Genomic DNA, 27,711 nt, shown 5'->3' with positions numbered 1-27,711 from the left:
ACCGGGGCAGGCGTAAAGAGCAAAGCCGCATTCTTCCTCCACTGCCGCACACCGGGGCGGAATTAAGCATGGAAGTTCCCAGGGCTTTTGCAAACCCTGCATCCCAAGAGCTGAGCTTTTGCTGCCCCAGTAAAGCCCCGGAGAGCCTGCGCAGGCAGCCAGCCCCTCCGTGCACGGGCTGCACGGAGCTGCCAGCAGCCTGCCTTGCGCTGGGGGTGAATTTGCTGCTGGAGGCTCGTCCAGATGCCGTGCTTCAGCGTGAGGAGGTGAGCCCCCTTGGATCTAGCACCGGCTGGTGAGGGTGTCATCGCCCAGCTGGCGAGGCAGCAGGAGATGCACGCCGGCTCCTTCCTTGCTGCAGCAAACTGCTGGTATCTGCACTTCAAGAGACGCCGGCTTCAGTTCGAGGGGTCTGCTGGGTTTGTGGAAACAGGATGGCTAGCACCGCTGTGCACTGGCATGAGAAAGCAAGCTAAAAGGCTTCTCTGATGCTACGGAGATGAGCAGAGCGAAGTGCGTGCCTGGCAGAGGGATGGGGAGCCTGGCGGTAGCGGTCCTGCGCCCCCCATCTGAACAAGCCACGCTGGGAGCGGTTGTAGCTCATTTGCTCTTGCTGCTCCTGTTACGCCGGGCTGGCGCGGGGTTGCAGCTGATGCCATCCCGCTGAAACTGGGTTGACATTGTCTGCCAGAGGCCTCCTGTACACTCAGAGACTTGTTCGAGAGAACTATTAATCAGTTTAAAATTGCCCCGTTTCACTCGCGGGTATAAAAAATGCCTATTGTGTGTAAGAACAATGCCACCGATGTGAGCATCTGCCCTCAGCGCTGGAATTGTTTAGCTGAAGTGGTATGAAGTCACACGTCTAGCCGGAGTGATGCGGTCGTGGAGCCTCCAGGTTCTCAGCTTCAGCCACGTGGTTGGTGTTGGGCTTCCCAGCGGCACCATGGCAGTGCCTGGCCTCCTTCGCCCACGCTGGTGTAGAGGTTCCCGCCGGCTGCGTGGCTGGAGGGTGGCACCAGGGTCCAGCCTGAGCTCGGGCAGCGCAGCGGAGAGCGAGGAGGAGGAGGAAGAAGAGAGCATCCACCGGGTTTCTGAGCAGCACAAGGAGTTGGGTTTGCACTGGAAGGGTGCTTCCTGGTGAGCAAAAGCACCAGCCCCAGAGCCCGTTACCATCCTGCCATCCATCCCTTCTGCTGTAGGGAGTTCAACAGCGTTCCTGGGCGCAGAGCACACCCTGAACTTCTGCTCAGCTCTCCGATTTCCACGCCACAGACTGGAGCTGAAAAAGACGCCAGCAGCAGCGAGAGCAGGCGAGCCACACGCACCGCGTCCCTTGGTGACCCTCTGTGATCACACTCGGAGTGGCTGCTTAGAGATGATGGGGAGAGCCAGGAGAAGAAGTAGGGCTCGCGGTGGTGGCCTCTAAGCATTTTTGCACTGCGCCGTGTGCAGCTCCACGGGACGGGCGATGCCAGCAGGCTGAGTGCGGCTGGGGCGAATGCACGGGACCCACTGGAGCCCAGGGGATGCTGTCCACAGCCATGGGGGATGATGGCTGCGTGTGTTTTCCAGTGAGATTTTATACAACAGTGGCTGATGAGTTTACTTTATATGGTGTATTGGTCCTACCAAAACAATTTCTTCCTGTTATTGCTCCTCCAGTCTTAGCGGAGCAATAAGAGGCTTTTGTAGGGAGCTGGTTTCTCCCAGGGACTCTCCTGCTCCACACTAGGAGCTTTGAGCAGCAATTCCCAAGGCGACTTTTCCACAGTCCTTTAGCTAAATTTAAAAGTTAACATTTAGTTAAACGATGAAAAGAACATCTGAGTATAGTTTGTGTAGGGTCTCTCTGCAACCAAATGGGTCGGGTTCATTTTAGGCTGTTTCCCGTGAATTATCTCTTCAGTTACAAAGGAGATGGTTCCAGGATGGCAAAGACCTTGGCCTTGAAGACAGGTGCTGTGTTAAGATATATTGAAGTGGAAGCTGAGACAACGTGGGGCTTTGCTTTGACCTGGGCTGGAGCTGGGAGAGTGCCACGAGTCTCATCACTTCCCCAGCTCAGACCTGGTGGCTTCAGGTGACTTTTCGTGTTGCCACCACGTTTTGTTTCCTGATGCGGAACGGGATCCAGCGGTGCCCTGCTCTCAGGGCTGCTGCGCGCTGCAGTGACGGTGGGAGGTTTTACTTCTGACCTGCGTGGGTACCTCACGCTCCCCAGAAAGTAAAGTACCTTCATTTTCCCACGTAACTCTGGCAGAATTGGGAAAATGGCATGGAGTTTCAATAGCTGGAAAGCTCTACAGGCTGCGGGAATTATTTGCATGGAAAGCTTTCTCAGCTTCATAGCAAGGAAACACCCTTGCTACAGAAATGCTGCTGTATGGGGGTTTCTACTCCTGCAAAGGAAGATTTTTAAGGCCAAGCCTTAAATATTCTAATGGGAATGAAGATGGATCTTAAACTCCCTTCTGCTTGGTTTTTAATTCCTTTTGAGCGAACGAACTGAACCTAAAGCAGAGCCACAAGAAGGTTTGCTGGGTTCCAGCACGGGCCCATGGCAGGTGGGGTGGGATCAGCCACAATTGCTTACGATAAAGAAATCATTTCAGGTTTCCCGATTGCAAACACAGCGCCGGAGCTCTCGCCACCGCTGAACAATACAACTGAAGTGAATGGGCTCCGCTCCCGTTCCTAAGAGTGGGCTGCTGAGAGGAAGGAAAACCAGGAAAAAAGGCAGTGAGTCGCTGGGGCGAGGCGATGCCCTTCTGAATAAGGGCGGCAGGGCGGTCCTGCGGTGCTGCCGGTCGCCACTTCAGCTGTGGAGAGCAAGGTTTGGGGTGGTGGTGTGCCTCGAACGGCGTCTGGTGCGGTTACCCTGCGATGTGGCTGCAGGGAGAGCAAAAAGGCGGCGCTGCAAACCGCCCCACGTTTGGGGCTTGTGTAAGAAGCATTTAGCTGCAGAGCAACTTTGTTGTCTGATTATGGTGTACAAGGACGTTCCCAGTCTCCTGCTCTGTCCATCACCTTGCTAGCCCAGCCGCAGCTTCTGCCGTGAGCGACGCTTCATGCCCGGTGGTACATGGATCACGCAGAGCGCTTCCCGCTGCTGGCAGCAAAGGCAGCACGTTGGGGAGGCAAGAGAAAAGGGGGCCACAAAAGCCTGATGTAAATGAGCAGACATCTGAGCGCGTGGGTTGTTTGGCAAGCAGGGAGCTGAATTCCTGAGCTGGGCTGCCCAGCGGGACCCTCTGCCCAGGCCCGATGCTGTGAACTGCACGAAGTGAGCTGGTGCTCGCAAACAAGCATCCTGCAGAAGGGACCTGCTGGAGCAACAGCCAAATCTTTGCTTCTGACTCTTTGGTGGTTGGTGTTTTCTCACTCTGGGATACCACAGCGGTGCCTGTAATAACCCCCAAGGGCAGGCATTGCCTTTCTGGCTGCTCTCTGGTCTGTAATTGGTCCCTGTGACTTCTTGCCGTAGTAAGTTAAAGCCAAGTATTTTAATAAGCTTTTATGAAGATAATGAGTTGCATTAGGTAGAAATATTTGTATAAAAGGGAAATAAATAAATTAATTTCAGGGCATAAGCCAGCCTGTGTTTGACACAGCTAGAAGCAATTTTCTCCAAGGCACAGATTATTCCATAATTGCTCATTAATGAAGTTCTCGCCTCCTTCCTCTGAAGCGTTTGCCCTTGTCCAGAGCATAGGAGGAAGCAGTGGGTTATATGGAAGCCCTGCGTGATCCAGGCTGGTGTGTTTGTACTCCTTAATGCTCCTCTGATTGTAATCAGTAGGGTTTGCACCCATAAAGAATTAGGGCAATGCCACATAAACTGTCTATAATAAATATAGGGAGTCTATTCATATGGTTTCAGGCTTGAACTTTCTGAGTGATAATTACTCTGTAATCTTTCCAGGCACCTCGCTTTGATTCCTGGAAAGTTTCCCCTTTATTTACAGCTACAGCATAACCATGTTTAATAAGACAGAGTTGAAAACACAAAGAAGCTTTTTTTGGGGAAGAGCTTTACCTCCGCAGGACAGCTCCATGGATCTGGGCAGTGCTACAGCCAGGGGACACGGATCCGATTGCTAGATACTCCCTGGGGCACTGTTCAGAAAAGCAAAAGCATTGCCTGTCTTCCTTCAAACGCACTTGGGAAAGGAGGTGCAACTTCTGCTGGGAGCAGGAAGGAGCCACTGATTTTGGTATAAAGTTGTCTTTGGAGACCAGGTCTGTCTGGTGGTGGTGGAGAAACCCCTCTGTGCTGCATTTCCCCGGTTCTTTATATCACCTCTGCTGCATGAGGATAAATACGATGCAAGAATGAATATCGAGATCCCTAATTTGACTTTAGTTTAGGCACCTAAATGCATGTTTGAGCATGTAAGTGGGATATCTGATTTTTATGCTAAAGGTGCAGCTCTCCTCCCTGGCAGCTGGGACACGGCTGGGTAGGAGCTGCGCTTGGGGTGTCTGTGAAATGGATGGGCTGTGAGCATTTCCTGAGTATACAGGAGGGCTTCCAGAGAAGTAGCAACCTGAGACAAGATCTTCTGCAGAGCCCGGTGAAGTACCGTGTGGAGCCCTGTGTTAATCTTCTCTTTCTGCTGCTGGTAACAAGCTGGGGTTCAGCCTCACGTGGCTTAAATTGTGATTTCTAACTATGAGGGTATGGGGAGACGATGCTTTGAGCTGGATAAATGACAGCCAGATTTGGCCTGGAGGCTATGGAGCCACGTTGCTGTAGCAATGGGTCAGAACTTCATATTCGGCATATAACCCAGCTCCCAAATTAGATACTTATTTAATTTATCTCTTCCTTTGCTCCTTCTCACTATTGTGTCCAACCACCATTGAGGGTGGGGAAGCAGGGAGTTGGAGTCCCCCTTCCCAGAGACGGGACGAGGAGGTGCAGCTTGGGAGGGAAGTTCAACGCAGTCTTCTTTCGAGATTGAAAGCAAACTGAACATGGGCGTATGCCTTTCACGTGAGGATCAAAAAGATGGGTTTAATTGGGTACATGGGCGCTTCCCTTGCTGCCTCATTCCTGACTTCCCTGGACCTGTTTTCATCACCCATGCGGGGCCGCGGGGCAGAGCGGTCGCTGCCTGATGTGCGTTTCTGTATCCACACCCTCAGCCGATGCTGTCAGGACCGAAGCATCCGCCTGCCTGTGTGCCAAGGGTAGCTCTTTGCAACCCTTCCCAATTGCTGCATCTTTCGGGGAGGTTATTTCTGGCATGCTGACTGCGTCGGGTTTCTTGATTTTCTTGCTGCGAGTAGTTGTGAAATAGCGGCTGTTCTGCTAATGCCAGCGATGGCTTCCCTGCCATCCACTGGGGCCCTCGCTCGTGTTTGCACGCTGCTTCGGGGAAGGGGGAGCATGTATTTGAAGACAGACAAGAAAAAGCCCAAGAGCAATTAAAATAAATGGACAATCCCTCTGGCTTCTGTGGGAATTGATTTTTGCTTGGATTTTCTGCTGGACAAGCCCATATTCTTAAGCACTTTTTCTTAAGCACTTCTTTTGTCTCCTCTGAAGGAAGACGGGGTCATTTTTTCCGTGCCTGTGATGGGAACGGTGAATCACAACAGTTGTGGGAAGGTGCTGTTACTGGGACTGGGAACCTGTCAAAATATTTGCCATCTGCAACCCGATGTCCTCTGGAATTTCGCAGCCCGTATGCCAAATGGTTGGGTATGACCACAGTTCAGAATGCTCTTTTGATGCTTCTCAAGTGGGATGGACAGGAAGGATTGACTCCTTAAAGATTTTTATTTCAAGGCAGTGATGTAGCCTATGTATGGGAGAGCCTGTTCATTTTACTACAGGAAGGAAACATGTCAGCACGTAGCAAAGATCCAGCATATGGTCTGGAAGCCAAGGTGGTTTTGCCTCGGTACTGAGTGTTAGCTCCAGCCAAATAAGACACAACGCTGGAATAGCATCCAGAAAACTCAGCAGATTTTGCAAACCCTGGCAGCGCCGGTGAGCTGGAGCCAGGGCCAGCCCTGCCCTGCCTGTGCAGGCAGGTCGAGCGCCAGCGTGGGAGTTTCTGCAGCTCTTGCACCAGCTGAGCAGGGTTTGAACCTAATCGCGGAGAAAACACAAGCTGGAGCACCTCAACTCGCTGTGGGCTGGTCCGTCCTGTGCCTCCAAGAGGGTGCATGTCCTTGCAGAAATGTATATGCTTGTCTTTTCCAAGGTGTGCTCCTGTATTTGCAGTTTGATGCCGGCTTGCCTGTGCCCTGCTGCCGTGAAGGTCCAGAGCCTTCCTGAGCTGTGGCAGTGGTATCGCTGCTGCTTGGTGTTCGCTAAATGCTGTAACGTGTAAAGAATTTACGTTTGTGTGACATGAGCTGGCAAATCAGTGTGTTGGGTTTTTGCATGATAGCAATGTTTGTATGTCCCTGCTGTGCAATTTCTTGCAAAAACTAGATATTGCTTGCACGTGTTCCCAAACGGTTTGTGCTTTTAAAGCACGGGTGAAGATGTAAGTGTGCTGGGCTCACCCGTGGGGATGGGGAGATGCACCTTCACAGGGAATGTGACAGGTACTGTCAGGGTGACTGGTCCTGTCCTTTCCTGCTTATGGTTTTTGTTTAGTCCCTTGCTACCCTTAGCAATAAATTCACTTGTTGTTGAAGAAGAGTTATTGGAGACACTTAACAGAATACAGAAAAGGGTGAAATAAAAATATGCCTAATACTTGGAACAAAATTCCTATCTTGTTAAAAAGATTCAGGTTTTGTTCTATAAATGGTGATAAAGGGAGCTTTTAGCTGTTCCTGCTGAGCTGGGCTTTTAACCCTAAAAAAAGGGATAAGTGTATCCTTGAGGAGGGCAGGGTGGGAAGGCAGAGGAGACACAACTGTGTGGGCACCTGCGCAAGCACAGCTCCATCCCAGCAGCCGGGGTGCATGGCAGGGGCACAGCCGGAAGATGAAAAAGCTCATCGGTAATGATGCTAATTGAATCCGATGTTGCTTCCCTACGTTCAGAGCCGGCTGCTGCCGCCGTCGCCCAGCGGAGTGTGGCTGGCTTGAGCGGGGCCCCAGTGCGTGAGGAATGCGAGCTGACAGCCCCTTTTGCAGGGAAAAGCCGCGTCGGTGAGACCGCACAGCGGTGCAGACAGGGGATGCGCTCCCAGTGCCTGCTTAAAAGCCGTTTGTTTGGTTTCGTATCCGTATTGGGTCGGCAGGGCAGGCTTGCGTTGCCAAACTAAGGTTTTAAAGTCTTGGGTTATAAGATGTGCATGTGGGGACCAGCTCTGGCCGAGCTGGACTGCACGAGTGCAGGATAACACCTACAGCAAAGGCACCGTTGCCACCAAAACTGGGCTCCAAATACCACCCACCCACTCATAGCTCCTGCGAAACAACCGCTGTGTGCGCCAGCCTGGGCTAACTGTGTGGTCATGGCCAGTGTGTAATGGCTCTGGATGCAAAAAAGGATTATTTTTTGTTGTTGTCATTGAGGGAGGAAGGCAGGAGAAAGGTGTCTGCATGCCTGCATTTGACGATATGCCTGCCTTGTGAGGGAAGAGTAACGCGCGGGTGGGTGTCAGACCCCTGAAAGCTCTGTGCCTCTCTGGGGTGAAAAGCCCCAGCCAGAGAGCAGGCTGGGCACCCAGCAGTCGTGATGCTTCTCTAGAAACAGAAGATTAGATTTTTCACATGTCTGAAAGCGGTTTTGTGCAAGGCCACCTGCCTCCTCGAGTTGGGTATCTTAGAGCATGCCAGCGGCCGAACACCCAGTGGGTGTCATTGGCCTGTGGAACGTCAAACCCCCAAATACCCAGAAATTGGGTTGATTTTACCCAAAAGCAGCGCAGAAGACTCCTAAAGCAATTGTTAGCTCTTGGAGGTAAAGACACTTGTACTCCTGGTACACTGGGCTCCAGTCTGAGACTTGCCACCAATTTCAGCGCACGGTAAGGCTACACCTCACCTTCTGGTTAAGAGGCTTTGCTCGATGAATTAGATTTTCTATAACATGGTGCTTGGGGAATCGAGAGCAAACCAGCAACCAACTGTGCAGTGCTGTGCTGTTGCGTTTGTATTTAAAGGAGGTGTTGGTTGTTGGGGTTTGCTGCGCTGTAAAGCAAGGCTGTGCGGCAGGTTTGTTCCCGGCAGCCTGTTTATGAGCGCTGGGAGCAGCCCTCCAGCCTGCGTCGTCGTCTTTCCATTTCCCTCCTTTGACACCACGATGTGTTTGGCCTGTTTGATGGAGAAACCTGGAAGAAGTGATGGTTCCTGTTCAAACTGCTGTAAGGAAAAAGGGCACGGGGGAAAGAGGTACAGGGGAAATCCCAGCCATCTAGCTGCCTAGAAAGATTAGGTCACTTGATGTCTGTCTGGAGATAGAAATAGGGTTGAGAGGGAGGCAGCCAAGTACGTGTGAGATGCCCTTTGACATCGCCAGGGTAGTGTAAGGGTGTTGCTGAGTAAGATGCTGAAATAATTCTTGGAAATGTTTGAGCAGAACTGGTTGCTGCATGTGCTCTCTGTCCTTGCCTGTGAATTTGGGGCCGTCGTTGGCACACGGCTCTTTGTTTCTGATCGTGAGCTGAACGCACTGAACGTACATGAACACAGCAACACAAATTGCAAGGTCTGTAACTATGGCGATGGATCTACAAATGTGACCCTCTGCACCTAATTTCATTATTGGCATTGGTGAGCTGCCTTGTAAGATGGCACTTACTTTTTCTAGTAGTAATTCCATGTCAAAGAGGAAACATAAATAAACTCCCCAAACAAAAGAAGCAAGGAAAAAATAATTTTTTCAAACATTTGAGCAGGAACAATAGGGTAGGATATGCACTCTCTGGGGAGAGCTAATGGCTGAAACCGATAGGAGCACAGTGCCTGCCTTACTCTTGCTTTGTAACTAGCACAAACCTTTGCTCAACCGAAGATTATTTATAGCAAATGTTATGGCAGAAGCATGTGTGACCTGTAGGCTCCCAGCTAGGGGAAGAGCTTTCCTGTACTGTCTCTGGGATACAATAGACAATTATTTAGCCACTATCTTTGTCTCAAGATATAAACAATTAAATGCTGGCTGCTGATTTCTGTTCTTATACTCAGATGACGAGCAGCCATGCTTTTTTACCTAAGGATTTTTGGAGAAGGAAAGGATTTTGAAGAGAAATGTCACAACTGTAAAGATCCTGAGGCATCTCTACTAAATTGATTAATCGGGAATGCAAAGTAGTGTCACAAGCGTCATGAAGTCATCGCCTCCCAGCATCCTCACGAAGGATGGCAGCCAGCAGCTTGACGTTGTTCAGCTGGCGTTAATGGGGTGTGTATGGGTGTAGACCCCTGAATCTGCCTGTACTGTTGCATTTTAGCTCATCACTGTGGTATTAGAGTACCTACATCTGCTACTGGATAGTAATTAAATGTTCTTACATATAATTAACTGCTTTCAACTGACTACTGAACAGCTTAATCTACATGTAACGGCAGATATTTCTGTATTATAAAGGCAACAGTCGGTGCCAAATACTTGAGAAGATTGGGGAAACAGCTATCCTGCATCAAAGCATAACCTTGTTCTGGAAGATGACTACTTTTTCAGGCTCCCTCATTTTGTTGGGGGTCCCTGTGCATCCTGGGTGTCAACAGTGGAAGTTTCCTTTTGGATCTATTCAGTACTCACCTCAGTTTTATTTTCTGTATGGCAAGAGAATTTAGAATTGCATGAAAGGGCTTATGAAAATGTGAAGGAGTGTGCAAGGGATAATGTCTACCACAAACACGAAGCCGGTTAAATGGGCAAAGGGTGTATTCTCATCTGCAATTCATGGGTCAGCTGGGCGAATCTGGAGAACCATTTAGCAACAGGTACGATGCCAAAGCCTTCTGTGCAGAGCCTTGCTCTGAAATTCAGCTTCAGTAGGGACTAATCTGTTACATCTTCACCTTTTGATTCTAGTCAACACGGGCTTTTCTACCTTTGTGTTTTCTTCTCGAGTTTCTTCTGCTCAGCTTTGCATGAGGAGCTAGATGATGGCGCTCTCCCCTTTCCTGTGCAGACACTGCATATATAAAGCCATTGCTGGTTTGGTGGAAGGTGTTAGGGCTCAGTGTGATGCAGAGCCAAGTGCTGGTACCCTGGTAAGCGGCCTGGCACCTCCCTGCACCGTCGCACCATTTCATCAGGCCCACCAAGCCCCGAGCGTGGAGCTGCTCGTGATTGCGGTGAGCTGGTCTCTTCCCTGGCAGCACCAGCACGAGTCCAGTTTATCTGAATGGAGTTGAGCAAATCTGTCTCTCCCTCGGCCGCAGGCAAAATGAGTCTCCTGCTCTAATTTCATTGTGTTTAGCCATCTCCCAAACTCCAAAGCTCCCTGAAATGGGAAGGAAGTAATGTTTAAATTATACATGAGTGAACTGATTTACTCAAACCGAAGTTTTGAGTTCCGCCCTTATGAATACAGGGATGGAGCTATCAGTCTGTGCATCCATCCGTCTGCCCAGTGAATATTGAATTAACAGAAACACAAACGCAGTTCCTGGACTGTAAAAGCTTTGGCTTAAACCAGTGAAAACCAGTGCGGGGCAGATGCATGCTGCCACAGGGAAAGCGGCGTCTTTGCCTACGTTAACTTGTCTGGTAGGCTGCCCTCGGTGATGGAGTGAGACCGTTGCTGCAGATTCCCTTCTGCCACTGAAAACTCAGTGTTTCAGTAAGGCCTGTCCACTCCCGACTGGACAGGGATTCAGACTGCTCTCCTGTCTGCCTCCTGCTCCTAAGGAGGGAATTTAACTTCCTGCGTAACGTATTTTGCAGAGCATGTAAAATGCTGGTTAAATTCTATGGTCACTTCCTATGGGTACTTGCTCAGCGCTCCTCGGGGAACCCAGCACCGGAAAGCCGTAACTGCGCTTGCTAATGGCCTGGAGATCCCTTTTGCAGATGTTTCACCCAAGTCTCCATGCTCCTTCCACCTCTGTTTAAAAAAAGGAATATGCAAGCTGCAGTACTGCCATGCCTAGCCAAAGCTCAGCAGCAAACCATCCTTCTCGTTCCATAAAAAAGAGATGCCGAATTTTTGTAGGGCCTGCAGCAATTCATGGTGCGGGCGGCTGTGAGGTGGGGATCTGCTGGTGGGGATGTGCTCGAGCGTGGCTGGCTCCTGCCTGCATCATCTGGGAGCGCGCCGCAAAAGCGTGAACATGGCTTTGCGGTTGGTCCTTCGGAGCGGCACCGAGAGAGGCTGAAATGTCTGCGGAGACATAACAGAAAGGGGGAGAAGTCACGATTCTCTCCCTATTTATTTGACCTAAATACACTGAAGTAACCGTACCCTCATGAAAGAGATAATTTCCTGATGCTGGAGAGCTTAACATCTGTTTCCTCCCATTTTTTTTTGGTGGTAGAACATGGTAACGGAAGAACTGGCGGGGTTTTCTTTCCTCTTTTTCTTTTGTATAGCAAGAGGCGCTGCATGCTTGGGCTAAATACGCTCTCCGAGAGCAGACAGGTTTCTCTCAAGGGTTATATGATCATTTGTTCTCTATTTTCTCTCCTTCCTGCCTCCCCCCGCCCCTCCTGGAGAGGAGCGGATACACCGAAGCCCAGGCAGGACTTCCTTAGCTCAGCCATGCCTTCTGGCAGGCTGCGCCGCGTGCCCTCTCCCCGTCACCCCCCTTCCCCGAAAAACAATGGCCAAAGGCTCCTTCTTGTTTGTTATTTTGTGTCCCGCAGAGGAAGAGCCGAGTGGAAGATCGTGTCCCCAGGGGCCCTCGGCGCATTCCAGCTCCGGCTGCCGCCTTGCAAGGCTGCCGGCACCTTTGCTGTGCCGTCCCCAGGCCTTTAGCACAAATCTGCCGCGCCGTGTGATGCTGGGGGCGGCCAGTGGGTTTTGAAGCAAATTTAGCACTGCGGAAAGGTGAGGGAGGGGGATGGAGAGCCTTGGAGGGGTGTCTTGAGTCACTGCTCTGCAGCAAGAGCAGATCTTGTCCTTCAAACATCCAGTGCAGCAGAAGTAGTCGTGGTGCCAAGAGCTCTTGTACCTACTAGTTCTGATGTGGCTTGGACCCCCTTGTATGCTGCTAGTATCTCCTTTGCAGTTGGGGTGTAGCGAGCCTCAGACTGTCTATAACCCGGCTCCAAAACGCTGGAGGTCAGCCTCAGGCCTCTCCAGGTGCTTTCTGCCAGAGGCTTTGTGGTGGAGAGCGCGTTTCTCACATGTGATCCTGTCTGGACTGCCCCAAGGGCTACTGCACCACCAATTTCCTTTTTGATCTCTTCAAAGGCTTGTTGCTCCTCAAGGCCCCAGTTGAAATAGTTCTTCTTTCAGGCCACTCGATAGAGGGGATTTACAAGTTGACTGTGACCTGGAATATGCATTCTCCAGAATCCCACAACGCCTAGGGATGCCTGCATTTCTTTTCGTTGACTGGTGGGGATGTGGGTATTATCTTACTGAGCGCATCTATTGGGATGTACACCCTGCCACTCAGAGATCGATCACCTTGGAGCATGTTCCCCTGTGGCATTCCCAATCAATTGTTTAACCTTACAAACAATAATCAACATCAGGCTCACAACACGTGCCACTGCGAAGGGTCTGATTACACAAGGATGTGCAAGGAACTGAGAGGCTGTTACCACAGGGCTATAAACACCTGTCCTGGAGGGGGGGAAGGGGTAGGTGCCCTTCTTTCCTCTCTCCTCAAAGCGTGTCTCAGGAGAAAAGGAAGAAATTGCTGATTTTCTCCATGAGATGGTTCTCAGAGTCCTGAGACAGCAGCAAGGTAGGACCCAAGTACTAGATTAGGCTCAAGGCCAGTGCTTTTATCATAGCTCTCCCAGGCAAAGCAGAGTGATAGACAACACAGCAAACAGCAAAACTTGAGAACAGTCAGCAACAATTCATGGAGTTCATTGTACAGCAAAAAAGGGATTGAGCACTGGAATATGTTAGGAAATGTGTGTCGGCTTCCAAAGTGAATATGCCAGTGTCACGATCCACAGCAGACAATCATAACTAAACAGGTGTAACAGCTGGAAGTTTAATCTAGCACACACGAATCACATCTGTTATTATCTTGAACCCCTTTAGCCCCACGGTGGGTGCCAGAAAGGTTGAGGGTTAACCCTGGTAGGCTGCTAAGCACCACACGGCCGCTTGCTCACTGCCCTGTTCCCTCAGCTCCCAGTGGGATGGGGAAAGAGGAAAGGAAGAATAGAAGTAAGAAAACTTGTGGGTTGGGATAAAAATTGTTTAATAAACAAAGGATAAGTGGAAGAAGAGGGAAAGAAAACGAAACGAGCGATGCAAAGGCAGTCCCTCACCACCTCCTGCAGGTCGACTGGTGCCCAGCCAGTTCCCGAGTTCTCTAAACCCCCTCTTTTCCCTTGTTATTGCTGAGCATGACGTTATATGGCATGGAATATCTCTTTGGTTAGTGCAGGTCATCTGCGTGGTTGTGTCCTCTCCCAACCTGTTGTGCACCCCCCAGTGTATTCACTGAGGGGGCAGAGTGAGAAACAGAGAAGGCTTAGACCCTGTGCAAGCACTGCTCAGCAATAGCTAAAACATTAGTGTGTTATCAGCACTGTTTTGGTCGCAAATCAAAAACACAGCACCATACAAACTGCTGTGAAGAAAATTAACTCCATCCCTGCCAGACCCAGTACCCTGGGAAGGAGGTAGGTCTGCCCACCCAAGCCCACTCATGTGGCTTGTATGTTCCTGTGGCTTGCTCAGATTTACAGTTGTGTGCCAGGTCTGAGTGCGGGTGAAATTAATCCTCTGCAAAGATGTTTCCCAAACATCTGCTGTGTTCCTTTATATTTTCCTCTGAGGGGTTGTGGTTCGGTTGAGTTTTAATGTTCTCATGGCTGAGAGAGTCCTTCCAAAACATTAAAGCCTGAAACCCCATTGTAGGTCCCCTTTCCTGACAGAGGTCCCAACTGTCCAATGTTTTTGGTGTTTTTTGTAGGTAGCAGGCACCTTTACAGCACTTCATATTTAAGAAAAAAAAAACCCTTATGCTAGTTGCTTGAAAACTGCAATGATCTGAAGTAGATTTCAGGAATTGTGTGCTGCCAGCCTTGCAAACAGCCTGAACTGCCTGGTGTTAAATGAACAGTTTCTTTCCATCATCAGGATCTCTTGAGAAAACTCAGCTCAGCCTAGATCAGACTGTTCCTAATCAATGCTTCCTCGCTAGCAGGTCTCACTTACTACCCTGTTGCCTTTCGTAGGCACACGGACACCCTTATTTTGCTATGATTGTGGATAACTCCTGTAAATTTACTAAGGGCCAGTGCAGAAGAACAAGATTGCCCAAGAAAAGCGTCAGCCCCTGAATGGTGGCTTGTGACGGCCCTGATTCCGTGTCCTTTAAGTCTATGAGAACTGTTAACTTCAGTGGGTGTTACCTGGGCTTGTGGTGTTATTTCTGCTCTTCTATCTGTCTGCTAAATCACACTTAAAAGGAGCAAAATTGCTATTACTCCCACCTGTATCATGCAAGAAAAGCCTTGTTGCCAAGGAAATGTTACGCAATCATGAACGAGATACAAAGTACTTAGTTATTTCTTAAAGATTTGAATAATACAAAAAAAAATGGAAAGTATTTGGAGGCGGAATCGTAGCCATAGATTCTCCCTATCATAGATAAAGGTGTTTGTGTTTGCTTGGGATTTTGTGGAATCCTGACTTATTTGTCCACCTCAGTGACCTGGAAGAGGAAGGTGAATTTTCAGAAGGAAGGGCTACTGCTTGCATGATGAGAGGAACAACAGCAGGGTAGGGACATGCGTAGCTCCTGTAAGTTGGAGCACTTTTCAGTATTTGAGTGATAGCTGTGGTTTTCTGAAACCATTTTCCTTGCCAGGCGAGATGTGTGTTTTGTAGAGCAAATGCCACAGCCGCCTGGGTGAGCCACCCTCTTTGGGCTTGAGGTAGTTCGGAGGGTAGTGGAAGAGGTGTAAGGTAATAGCATTACCTCATGTTTTCTGGGGTTAACGTCCCGCACACAGAGATGGTAGTCACAGCTTAGGTGGTAACTTGCTATGACTTGACATCTGCGCCTGCGCCTGCAGCGCAAGGAGGGGAAAAATAAAAAGGTGGTTGACTAACTGTTGTAGTTTTCTGGCTTATAGGTGTTCTCAAAAATAGGTTCAAAGCATTTCTTCAAAGCTTCCTCCTCCTGCACCCCAGAAAGACGAGTAATGGTTCGTCAGATGCTCCCACAGCCGTTCTTCTCCATACTCGTATTTTATTTTGCCATTATGGACCTTAATGCCCCTGAGCCTGTGTGGTTTGGTTGATAAGGCCACCTTTTCTCTGCTTGGCTTATTTAAAGCATAGGTTTCCCACAAGAATGCTGCTGGTGTGTGTTTGCACGGTGGCAGACACTAGTTTTGGCGGCTGTATCAGTTGACAGAGCATAGCAGATTTTGGCACCCGGTCGGGGAAGACTGAGCGAAGCTGGCTGAAGTTTGTTCAAATGCAGAAAATTTGCCTCGGTGCTGGGAGGCTTTGCTCTGGGTGAGGCAATGCCAGTCCTCAGGCTGGATCTCATTCAAGTGACGATGCTGGGACCGCGGGCGCTAACAAAACTGTGCCGCTGTGAGTTGGCTCCTGCCAAGGTTAGCCAGGGATTTCAGTGTGTGCAGTCCTGTTGGCTTGATTGGTGTGAATTAGACAACAACAAGGTGATTTTCTCACACTGAATATTTGCTAGCAGCCGGTCAAAAGGCCTTTTGAGCACCACGCCTGTGTCCTACTATTCCATTTATCCCTCAGGAAGAGCTTTGTCAAAGCAACAATGACGGGTTCAAAGATTAGGAGAGGTTCAGGTGAGGCTGCGGTGGAAGGGGAGGTGGAGAGCAGCCATTAAGCACTGGCCCCCTATCTGCTTCGCTCAGGGCTGGCTTCGTGGTGGTGGCTCTAATTTACATCTGGTTTAAAGCTGCTTTTATAAAAGTTAAAAAAAAAAAAAAAAAAATAATTTTAAAGCCACCCTTGTGCCCTGTGTTTCTGGGCATGCAGCATCTGTCTCCTGTGACAGGCTCTCTTCTGCTTGACACATGAGAAACAGCGTGCCTCTCCTCTGTGTTAGCATCCCTCCAAAGACTCCGCAGACAAGCCTGTTCGCTTTGAATCTTCTTTCCTCATGCAGGATCCACCCAGCCAAAAACAATAAAACATAAAACTGGAAAGAGAAAACAAAAAAATAGGGACCTTTTGTGATTTTTGTCTTTTGCTGCCAGTTGGCTGCACAACTTGAAACTACTCAAATGCTTTTTTTTTTTCCCCTCTCTCTCTCAACTCCTTCAAATCCGTTCAAATGTGTTACTCTTTAAATTGCAGCAGGGATGTCTGTGAATAGCTCGCAGACCCAGAGCGACAGCCCGGAGAATGAGGAGCTGGTCTCCTCCTCAAGCACCAGATGGAGGAACAGTCCCACTAAACCCTTTGTTTTTTGGGAGCAAAAGTTTTCTGTGGTCTCCGTACGGACCCATGACAGCACAGCTCCTGTGTGAATTTGTGCTGCAAATTTTAAGTTTAAATTTAAAGGGTTTAAGTGGTGGGTGGTGGTGCCAAGGCTGGGTCTCTTAAACATCATGGCGAGTACAAAAGGCAGTGGGCTGAGTAAGTAGATGGCCAAAGCAGAGCGAGGCGGCGTGTGAGGAACATGATCATTGTACAGTTAGGGTATGTAAATGTATGGGGTGCATTTGGCAATATACAGTTAGGCTGTGTAACTGTGTGGGGTGTATCTGGCAAGGTGTTGGCACCGGGGTGCTGTGAGGAAAGGCGGGGCTGCCCTGTGCCAGGCACGGCTGCGCTGTGGCCGCACCACAGCCCAGAGCAGAGCCTGCCAGCGGTTCTGGCAGTGACCCTCTGGAAACATGTTTAAGAAAGGGCAAAAACACCAGCGAGGAGTGAGGGGGGATTAAAAAAAGTGAGAAACAGTGCTGTGAACCCCGAGGTCAGTGAAGATGGTGGGGAGCATGTGCAGGAGCAGGGGGATGTTCCCTGACAGGAATCATGGCCGGTGGAGGCCTCACACAGGAGAAGGTTCTCCTGACAGGAATCATGGCCGGTGGACGCCTCACACAGGAGGAGGTTCTCCTGACAGGAATCATGGCCGGTGGAGGCCTCATACAGGAGGAGGTTCTCCTGACAGGAATCATGGCTGGTGGAGGCAGTGAGCCTGCCTGTTCTCCCTCTGCTCAGGGGAAAATGGAGAATTTCCATTGTCAAACTTGTGTCTCTGGGGCCGTACCCCTTCTTGTTCCTACTCTTACTTCCCTCTTCCTCCTGAGAGCAGGATTGGGAATTGAGGGAATTTAACCACGTTTAGTGCCTGGCATGTAGTTCTGCATGTTACAAAGGTAGACAGCAAACCCAGGACCACCCTATGAAGCTGTAGCAGTGAGACAGGGCAGAGGTACACAATCGGAATGGAAGCTTTAGGATCTGTATGAGCAGGAGTTCAAATGTATTCCCACAAAGGGTTTGGAGTGGTTTCCATCGCTTGTTGCATATGGGGTACTTGTAGTTTTAATCCTGTTCGCTTAGGATGGAACTCACTTGAGGGGAACACATGTTTTTTGTACAGCATTGGGTGGTGGCCAAGCAGCTTTCATTTAGCAGTTCAGTTCCAGCAAGGGATTCCTGTGCTGGTGCCATAGCTATGGTAGGAAAAACCTGGCTTGGATATTCCATGAGTTTTCTAATATTGTAGTATTTCAGAATTGCATTGGTTCCAGGAAAAGGCTCATCCTGACTTTTGTTTGAATGCCTGCCTGAAGAGACTGAACTCATTGGGAGCGCATTGCCGGTTCCTGGCAGATGGGGCTGGTGAAGATGACAGTGACATGCGCAGGGATGCTTTACTGTAATTTCCTCTTTTCCTCTCTGTCATGTACTCTGACGTATTTAGGGTCCTGGCCATTTGCAAAACTAAGATGTGATTTGTGGTATTCTGCTTATACTTTGTGGTAACTTTATTAATGCAGGAAGTTTATTTGTGGTCACTAAATCTTCAGTTGTTTAAATCAGATTTAAGTTGCTTTAAAATTTATACGATTTGGGAGCAAAATTTCAGCCTCACTGAAATCGATGGCAAAACCACCACTGGCATAAGATTTGACCTGTGATGCTTTAACAAATGTGTCTTCTAAAAAAATGTTCTGTTCCTAATTGCATTCCTTTGTTCTTTTTTCCTTAAGTCTTGTGAAGAGAACAATCTGAAGACAATGCATCTGTGACCCCTGATACCAGCTTTAGAGTTGGGGCGATGGAAGTTATAGAGGGCTGCCGGCATACTGGTCCTGTGATAGCTCCAAATGGATATGCAAACAGGATTTTCCAAGCAAACATGGAGGAAGGGAGTACTGACGTGTTGGAGGTCCACGGTGCTGAGCACTGCACCTCCAGCGATGCCATCCTGAATGAACGGGAGGAAGCACCCAGGTATAAGAAGACAACCAAGGGCAACCGGATCTGGAATTTTGTTAGACGAAGGAAAGGACTCTCTACAAATAAAGGAAGACCCCAGTCCATGATCCTACTGGGAGCTACCTCTGAGGTCTCAGAATTAAAAAAGCCGTCCTTTATGGACAGGGTAAGGCCGTTAAAAAAGGGGAGAACCTCCAGGATGTCTAAGAATGTGGATTTGAGAGCATCCAGTGTCCAGGTTGCTTGTGACCCTGAGGAGGACCATCATACCAGCGGGCAAAGAGCTGTCTACAGGGTTAAGAAACTGGGTGACAGTCGGAGGCCCTCCCGCCACTCGTATGCGGGGTACATCGATGATTTGGATTCTTCTTTTGAAGACATAGAGCTGAATATCAGCATTCCTGAAATTGATGCCAATGAAAGTAAATGTCTCAGGGATTTTAGTGTCAGGTTACACAGTGAAGATAATGATAGTAACTGCCATAGAATACCAGCTAGAAAGAGTGAGTCTTTGAATTTTGAAAACTTTAAGAGTCCTGCAATTACAGAAGGGGACAATCAAAAGAGGTGTACTGTGCTCCCACAGGAGAGCAGAAGAGGAAGAAGCTCTGATGTCTGGAGCTATCTGAAAGGAATTTCATTAACTAGCAAAGATAATTCAAAGCTTCCAGATCAAAGAGCTGAAACCAATTTCCAGAACTTAGAAAATATAACTGATCATTCTACTTCTTATTTTGACTTTGATACGAGATGTGAGGAGAATCTCAGCCAGCGGAAAAAATCAAACAGTGCAACCAAAGCCACTCACTTTGGGGGTGTTGTGAGGTTCTTAACCAGTGTGGCTGAGGCAGCTCGGAGGCTGCGAGGTTCCTCAAGGGCATTTTCACCTGATGAGAAAAGGCCTCAGCGGAGTTTCCGAAGCTGGAGGCAGGATGTTACGTCCCACAAAGAGGGCTTGGTTATCGAGAATGAGAGTGCAAAGGCCTTCTGCACAGTGGGAGCGTGTCTGCAGTCCCCAGATTCAGGCACATGGGATAATCTGAGCTTTGAGAGTTTGGTGGGGAAGGAGCCCATGCAGCATTGCAAAACCACAGAAGTGCCACAAGGCATTGGTTCCTCTGCCCCAGGCAGCGAAAATGATAGATTTAATGAAACATCACTTTCTCCCTTTGGACCAGAACCATCTATTTCCCACCTGCCAGAGCTCGCAGATGACTCTTTCACTGAGATAAATACTAAACACCCCTCTGAGGATCTGATCGACTTTCCACAGACAAGTCTGACTAAACAGATTCAGGATTCGATCAGTACTTCAGAGAAGACACAGGTCGTGGGCAGGGACCTGCCATGTTCTCAGGGTCCTGTGAATAATCTGGGTGCTGTGGATCTGGGCTGTTCTCCAGCTGCAGATGGTGACTTTTCTGCAGTGACTGAGGCTCTGATCCACCTTCCACAGACATCGCTGACTAAAGCTGATACTGAGGATGTGGCTTGTGCCCCAGTGGTTGCTAAAGATGGGAATCCGTCTCCAGCAGTGGCTCAGGAGCTTTCAAAGATGGAACTGGATATGCAAGACTTGAGAAGTCCTGAGCTGCCTTCACAAGACTTCTCTAGAGCTGAGCTGGGGATTCAAGGCACTAGCAGTACTCTGGAGAAGACACAGGTCGTGGGTAGGGACCTGCCATGTTCTCAGGGTCCTCCTGTGAATAATCTGGGTGCTGCGGATCTGGGCTGTTCTCCAGCTGCAGATGGTGACTTTTCTGCAGTGACTGAGGCTCTGATCCACCTTCCACAGAGGACCCTGACTAAACCTGATACTGAGGATGTGGTTTGTGCTCCAGTGGTTGCTAAAGACATGGATCCGTCTCCAGCAGTGGCTCAGGAGCTTTCAAAGATGGAACGGGATATGCAGGACTTGAGAAATCCTGAGCTGCCTTCGCAAGACTTGTCTAGAAGTAAGCTGGGGATTCAAGACACTGGCAGTGCTCTGGAGAAGACACAGGTCATGGGCAGGGACTTGCCACATCCTCAACATCTTCCTGTAAATAATCTGGATACTGCGGACTTGGGCTGTTCTCCAGCTGCAGATTGTGAGTTTTCTGCAGTGGCTGAGGCTCTGATCCACCTTCCACAGAAAACCCTGACTAAAGAGATTCAAGCCACTGGCAGTACTCTGGAAAAGACTCAGGTCGTGGGCAGGGACCTGCTGTGTTCTCAAGATCTTCCTGTGAATAATCTGGATACTGTGGACCTGGGCTGTTCTCCAGTTGCTGATGTTGACTTTTCTGTAGTGACTTTTTTAAAATGCACAACAGTTAAAGGACAGGTTTTAGAGCAGACTGATTGCTGCATTAAAAAGCGTGGAACCACTTCATTTGTAGAACAAAACTCTGTAGAGATAACGGACAAAGGGGAACGGTTTAACTGGAACAACGAGTGTCGTCCGTTTCAAGTGCACGTCTCCAGAATTGTCTCCTCTGGACGGCTCAAAAACGGAAAGGTATGAGTAAATTTTACTATAATGTTTTCAATAAGTCCTTATGAAGATGATTTGCACTTGAAAGCATTTTTATATATCCTTCATTAGGATTTTCAGTTAAGTAGACCCTCATATGAATGATGGCAGTAGATACAGCTTTTATATCAGTCCGAGACGAGTCATACATGCAGAATGAGAAAAGGCCTCCTGAAGCCGATAGACTCCCACATTAACTCTCAGCCCATCGCTGTAGCACCTGCACACATACCTCTCTGTGTGGAGCAGAAATCTGTGAGCGGTAGTGGTCATATCAGCTGTGCCAGGCTCATGTCACTCCATGCCAGTTGTGGAATCGGTACAGGTTTGTGGATGAACCATGGTAGGACCCAGTGTGACGCCCAGCTGTTTTCTTTTGGATCCCTGCTGATTTGGTGAGGCTGAAATGATGACCTCTTTTTTTTTTTTTTTTAAGATGCCAGGTAGGGAAATTGGGTCAATTCGTGAAGAAACTTTCTCCTTTCCTTTTGGGCTTGGAGAGACCAGAGATGTTACAGAGGTGATGACATTGTTCCCTGTTGGAAAAGGGGCCACTGTAACTTCTGAGCCAAGAGGGGAAGTGTTTGAAAATTGGCAGCAGATTAGAAATGCCGGGGGAAAAAAAATCTGAACTTCTGACTCCCAGCTAAAATGGGCAGTACCATTGTTGGTTATTCCTGGATTTGTTTTTCTGCTCCATTTTGTGTAATACAAAAAAATAAAGACAGCTCACTGTGTAATTCCAGGCACTTATGAAGCGGGGTGAACAGTGGTTAGTCACTTCTTGTGGTCTCTGGAAGAAATGTTTTTAGGAGGAGCTTGAATGAGAGGGCTGCGGTTTGATATCCCTTCACAGAGATCAAGCTGAAAGTATTCCGGGCAGGAGCAAGATAACAGAGGCATGAAAGGATTGAGTGGACCAGAGGAGAATATCGGCACTCCTTTCCCAGAGCAGCCACATCTCTGCTAGCTGAGGGCAATGGCTGCTTGCCCAATCGCAGAGGTCTTACGGCAAAATCTGAGTGGTTTCCCAGGTCAGCTGTGTGAACAGGAGATGCAGTAAGGCCCAGCTCAGCTGTTGCAGCTTACAAACATTACCAAGAAACTTAAATATGGTGCTTGAGATAACCGGACAGGAAACCTCCCCCGAGTTCCCGTCGAGTGTGGCGATAGCAGTACGACCTCCGGACTGCCGTGGCTTCCGGCTTCATGGAAGGCCTGCTGCCTCACTAGGCAGAAGCAGCAGTGGGATGGAAGGGAAAGCATACAGACTGCCCTGGTTTGTAAACACCTTCTGCATCCCAGAAACTCAGACTGGAGATTTAGAAATGCACAGTGATCTGGCAGCAGTATCAAACCCAGAGCAGTCAAGAGTGAGAGTAAAGGAGGGATACTCTTGGATACGAATGGACCTAGAGACCAGCTCCAATAACAAATGTCCTGAGATACCCGAGGGATTTGCTTGCCTATCTCTCATCAGGGAGCGGCACTCGGAAACGTTTTACCAAAAATAAACATGCGAGAGGAATAACTTCAGCCTGAGCATGACAGTAGCAGCAAACTCCAGCCTCTTACTGTTTTAGGGCTAAATCCAGCTCCTTGCTGGCACCTGTTCCCCAGGACAGTTGTTGGCCCTCCTGCTTCCACTCCAGGCTGCTCTGCATTAACCAAAGGATTTGTATTTCAAGTGAAATGCTCAAACACAAGTAGGGAGAAGGTGCTGCCAGGACAGGATAGCTTGGCTTGGTCAGCTGCTGTAAGCAAGCGCTCTGGCAGTTTTAAAGTGTGCTAACAGCGTAGAGCAGAAATAGCTCAAGCAAATATTTTCAAAACAACCTACACATTGTCCCACAAAAAGCACAAAAGTGCTGGTTCTCACTGAGGCTCCCTGTCCAAATCTGTTAGGAGGTGGTATAAGAGATTGAGGCTGGTGTAGCACAAAGGATGCTGGAGTGGGATTTAGGGGACCTGCGCGTTGGTCCTAGCGGTATAGTAAATCTGTTTACCTGTACTCTTCTGCGATTAATGCCCCTATTTCCTCCTTTCCTAATCTTGCCTTTTAAAATTTTAATGTCTTTGGGCAGGAGCTGAGTGATGTTATAGGCAAGTAACAGCTCAATAGGAATTGATCTTAATGCTGTAAAGGAAATAGCATTGCAATAGCATTTTAGAGAGCAGCTGTAGAAAGGCAGAAAAAGGTAGAAAACCACTTAGTTCTCATACTATCCCCCTGCCTAGTTGCTTTCAGACCCCATCCCAAATTCTTGTTTGTTCTGGGAACTTGTGAAACAGTGGAGATAAAAACATTTTGAAGTATTGAAAGAACAGTAAAGGTCAAAATAGATTGTTAATGGGAAATGAATTACTGATTTCATCATTCAGAGTGCTGCAACTCTGGAATGAAAGTGCCTTCCTTATTTTGAGAGATAGATATGAGAAATGAACTGAAAGATGATATGGAGGTTTTAATAGATTTTGGACAGTTGTGAACTATAAAAGTTTCCATTTTCCATGTCCTCACTGAAGTGAATTATCCTCATCCCACCTCTAAAACCACCACAGCATCCCAACAGGGAGAATGCTGCTGCAGAGAGTCAGGTGTAGCCCCAGAAGTTGTATTTGACTACTTCCAGTAGCTTGAGATGATGCTAGGTGGAAGGAAGATTTGATACCACATAGACTACCTTGCAGTTCCGGCTTTTCCATCAGGGTTTCAAACCACCTGATGTGTCCTTGGACGGGGTTTGTGGAGGATTTGATACCTCTTTTGGGAATGGCACGAGGAAAGGTTGCAAAATATGCATCTGACTTTATATTTCCGGCATCAGTTTAGAGTTTTTAGGCCCCAGAAACTTATTAAGGTTTATTGCTGGCAGAGAGATCATCCCTGCTAGTCTGAGGGGCATGAACGGGGACTGGGCACTGCAGAGCATTTTGGCTTGTGTCACTTTTGCAGTGAAGAAGCAGAGGGCTTTTCACTGCAGTCTTTCTATGCCCTCTGCTGGCTTATTTGTGAAATAAAAGTTTATTTTTATGGGACAGAAAACCTTGGTTTTTTCCCTAGGATTTTGAAATTTATCTCTAAGAGGTTTACAGACTGCAGCTTGCTGCTGGCTATTGTGGCTGCACATAGAAACCAGTTGGTTTTGTGATGCCATTTTCTGGGGGAATTATGATTGTCAGAAGTGTGAAAATGAGATTTCTATAGGCTTGTCAACCTGGACAAGAGGTGTCCCTCCCGTAGGATGAGGTGCCAGGCCAACCCGAGGTGCCCCGGGTTTCCCAGCCAGTTTGGTTTCAGAGCCCTGTCTGATCAAACTCCTTCCATCACAGCAGATGGTTGCAGATGTTGCTCTTGAGCAGCCCTTGAGTTTGTTCCTCCGAGTCCTGTACTTAGGAGCCAACCTGCCCAAGTACCATAAAGGCACTCCCCGTTGTGGAGCGTGATAATGCTGTGAGTGGCCCACACTGTTTGGGGCCGCATCGGCGCTTCCACGGCATTACTAGGTTTTGTGATTTCTGTGCAATAGCTGCACACTGTGTTGCTCTGTGTGGGAAAATCAGAGACTCTCCCTGTGTGGTGGGTCTAACTGGAAGCACAGGATTACTGATTTGCCTGAGTGTGCACATGCCAGAGTGTTTGCAGATTTGCGATCTGATAGCTGGGGCGCATCTCAGATCCTCCCACAGGTTTGGAGTTTTACTTTAGTGCAGCAGCTGCACGTGCATTTTCACGAGAGGAAGATACAGCAAATTTCTTTTTCTGTGTTTGATGAGATATTGCAAGTGATGTGCAACAAGTTCTTATAGTGACCTTTAGCTTGAGGTTGTTTTATTGTCTCTCTGCTACAGAACATTTTGGGAGCAGGGGCAGAAATGGGACTGCTGAGTCGATTTGTCTTTTTCCTCCCTGCTCTGTTGAATGACACTAACCAGGAAATGGGTATTTCCGAGACTTGATCTTCAGAGCTCTCTCCATCTCCTGGTTATTGGCAGTAAATTGGGTTGTGTCTCAGCCTACTGGTGGTAGTTGTGCTTAGAAAAGACTTCATAGTCCTTCCAAATTAAGAAATAGTACTTTACTTTCTAAATCCTGCCATTGCCAAAAGAGCGCTATACTCCAGTCTGTAGCGAGGTACGATTTAGTTGCAAAATGAAGATTCTGTGTATTTATGGCTTTTAATATGGTTATATCTGACAATCATCTTATTTTTAGCGGAGACAAAACCTCTAAAGCCTGTCTCCAAGCTGTTCAGATTTTCGTATTTTTAATAACCATGAGGTGCTAGCAAAATCTTGAATTAAAGCTTATATTTAGTGCTATCTATAGTGGGGTAGGGGTTTTTTTGGGAAACGTATTTTTAGCATTGTCAGGGAAAGGCAGGTTGAGTTTCTAAAGCTGATAGGCTTTACATGTATATATAACCAGCCACTGAACACATGGATAATTCAGATTTCCACGTTTTCTTAAAATACTTGTTGGGTCTTGTCTTCATTTAGTTCCCAGCCTCAAAGTTACAACAGGCCACCTCCTGCCATCCTTGGTGCCATCAGAGTAGTGGTATGAATGGGGACGTCTGGGCATTGCTGGCCTACATGCTTAAAGGGACTATGTGTCCTAAACTTCTCTGGGTGGAAGGTTTTCTTTGGCTTTTACCTCCTTCCAGCTGTTAGCCAGTCAAGAGAAGCATACTGGGTCACTGGACACAGTGCTGGGAGCAGGGAATGGGAGATTCCTTAATTCATCCACATACTCCCACTGTGCCTTTGGGGTAATTATAGCCTGTCCACTTCGTTCTTCATCTGTAAATAAAGATAATAGCACATGAGTGAAAACTGGGGCTGCTGGAGTCTTCAGGACAGATACACTAAACCATATGAGGCACCCAGTTATTAGCACGGCTGTGGAAGTATGACAGATTTGTCTCTAATTGAGGCTAGAAGCTTCTCAGTGAGGAGCCCCTCCTGTTTTCTTCTCCTGACCTTTGTAAACTGATTTTTCTGCTGATTTCTTGACTCTAAGATTATATACAAGTCTTCCACGATGTCACATGTCACAGAGAATAAAATGAAAAGTAGAAGGCTGAATTGTGACTTTTTAAAAAAGAAATTCCATTTTGCAAATTACCACTGTACAAGTTGTCGCTTTCAGGATCTTTTCCTCCTGAAATAGAATAATAAAGGTTGGAGTCACCCATAAGTGAGGGAAACTCCAATGTTTTTCTCCAGTTAGTTATAAGTGCTAATTCATTCTTTGGATTAATGTTATCAAATATTAAGGTGTAACTTGAGTATTTGACCACTTTATGGGTGCTTCAATCACTTGCAAGTATCTTACTGTTTCAAGTAATAGTTCATAGGCTACTGATATAGAAGATGTGTCTTGTTAGCAGTTGTTATCAGTCAGCTTCCAGGGAAACTACCGTGATAATTTCTGCTTTCCTCTGTGAATCTTTCAGGAAAAATGATTGTTCTAGTTTTGCTAAAAAAACATACCTGGGCATTTTCAGAGAATGAGAAAGAGATCCCAGTTTAAGTGCTGTGGTTTGCCCCATCCTTGCATTTGGATCATCTGAAACCTGGCAAAGGGCTGTAACTTGTGTTCTCCCTGGAGATGAGGCACACTATAATAACTGAAAAAAGCCCAATTGTGATGATAGGTGCTACGTACATTAGAGAGAAAATGGTGTAGAGGGGTGTGTTGTCGGTGGCCCCCTGTAACAGATGTTCAGAGGAAGGTGCAGATCAACTGCAGTGCATCGTGCCCAGCTGGGGGTGCGTGCGTGCACTGGGTGCTTTGGGACCCTGTTCTGGTTCAAACAGGGATGCTGTAAAGAGCAAGCATTAGAAATGCTGGGCAATGCGATTAGGAGCTGACCTTTTAGCAACAGCAACAGGACTTTGGACCTGTTTTGATCAGCAGGGTGTATTACCTGTGTTTCATGTCTTACAATAAGCTATAAAAACAATATTTTGGGAAAAGACCTAGAAGAATTCCTAAGGGTAATACAAAGGGCTGAAGCATGGTCCGAAGCCGATGGTCCTTGGTGGATTTGGTACAGGGCAAGGCCAGGCCATCTGCAAGCAGCTAGGTACATCTCCCCAGTCACACCAGAAGCTACCAGGAGAAGATGTAGGGTGGGTAGGAAGTATCCTGAAAGAAAAGCAGCTGTGCTTGTACAGAGACTGGATTTTACAGATACTAGGTTGCAGGAGGGTCGATGCATTTGTATTAGACCTTTGTGAGCAGCTACGTGATGTAGGACTTGGCTTTTGAAGGAGGACAGTCAGTGGGTCTGATATGTTCTTCTGCAGTTAGGTATTTCACCAAAGTGATTTGTCCATCTACATGTGAAGAGTCCTTTCTTTCCCCAGAAGGCGCTCTGTACCCTCCCAATGACTCCAGCAGCACAGCAATAATAGCAATGTTGTTATGTTTATTCACCTCCTGTCCTCTTTTAGACCATCTGTAGGCTTCTGTTTATGGAATTGGAAAAGACCTTATATGACCTCTGGAAATACCTGGAAGGGAGTGTTTTGTTAAGATTTTTGGGAAGGAGGAAAATTATATCCTGTTACTAATTTAATTCACTTTTACATGGATCTTATTTTCAGGAAGACTGTTGAGTCTTGCAGGAATTGTTCTTGATGGACATCCCAGCTTTATTCTAAGAACTTGTAACTTTTATTTTTGTTGTAGTATAGGCAGATCCTATCACTACACTGCTGGATGAGAACACA

At 48.0% G+C, this 27,711-nt stretch overlaps 1 protein-coding gene across 3 annotated transcripts in view; it reads left to right on the top strand.

The window, feature by feature from the left end:
- The window catches only part of ARHGEF9 (Cdc42 guanine nucleotide exchange factor 9), a 212,597-nt gene that overhangs the window by 6,365 nt on the left and 178,521 nt on the right, over positions 1–27,711 (top strand). For all 3 annotated transcript variants that reach the window (XM_054839167.1, XM_054839168.1, XM_054839166.1), the window contains exon 2: positions 18,227–20,955. In XM_054839167.1, the coding sequence (XP_054695142.1) occupies positions 18,295–20,955 (2,661 nt within the window). In that variant the 5' untranslated portion in view covers positions 18,227–18,294. The remainder of the gene's footprint in view (positions 1–18,226; positions 20,956–27,711) is intronic.

This window comes from Grus americana, chromosome 12, assembly GCF_028858705.1.
Source record: "Grus americana isolate bGruAme1 chromosome 12, bGruAme1.mat, whole genome shotgun sequence".
Taxonomy (NCBI): Eukaryota; Metazoa; Chordata; class Aves; order Gruiformes; family Gruidae; genus Grus; species Grus americana.
The sequence above is the reverse complement of the archived record's forward strand: the minus strand, read 5'-3'. Positions and strand labels throughout refer to the sequence as shown.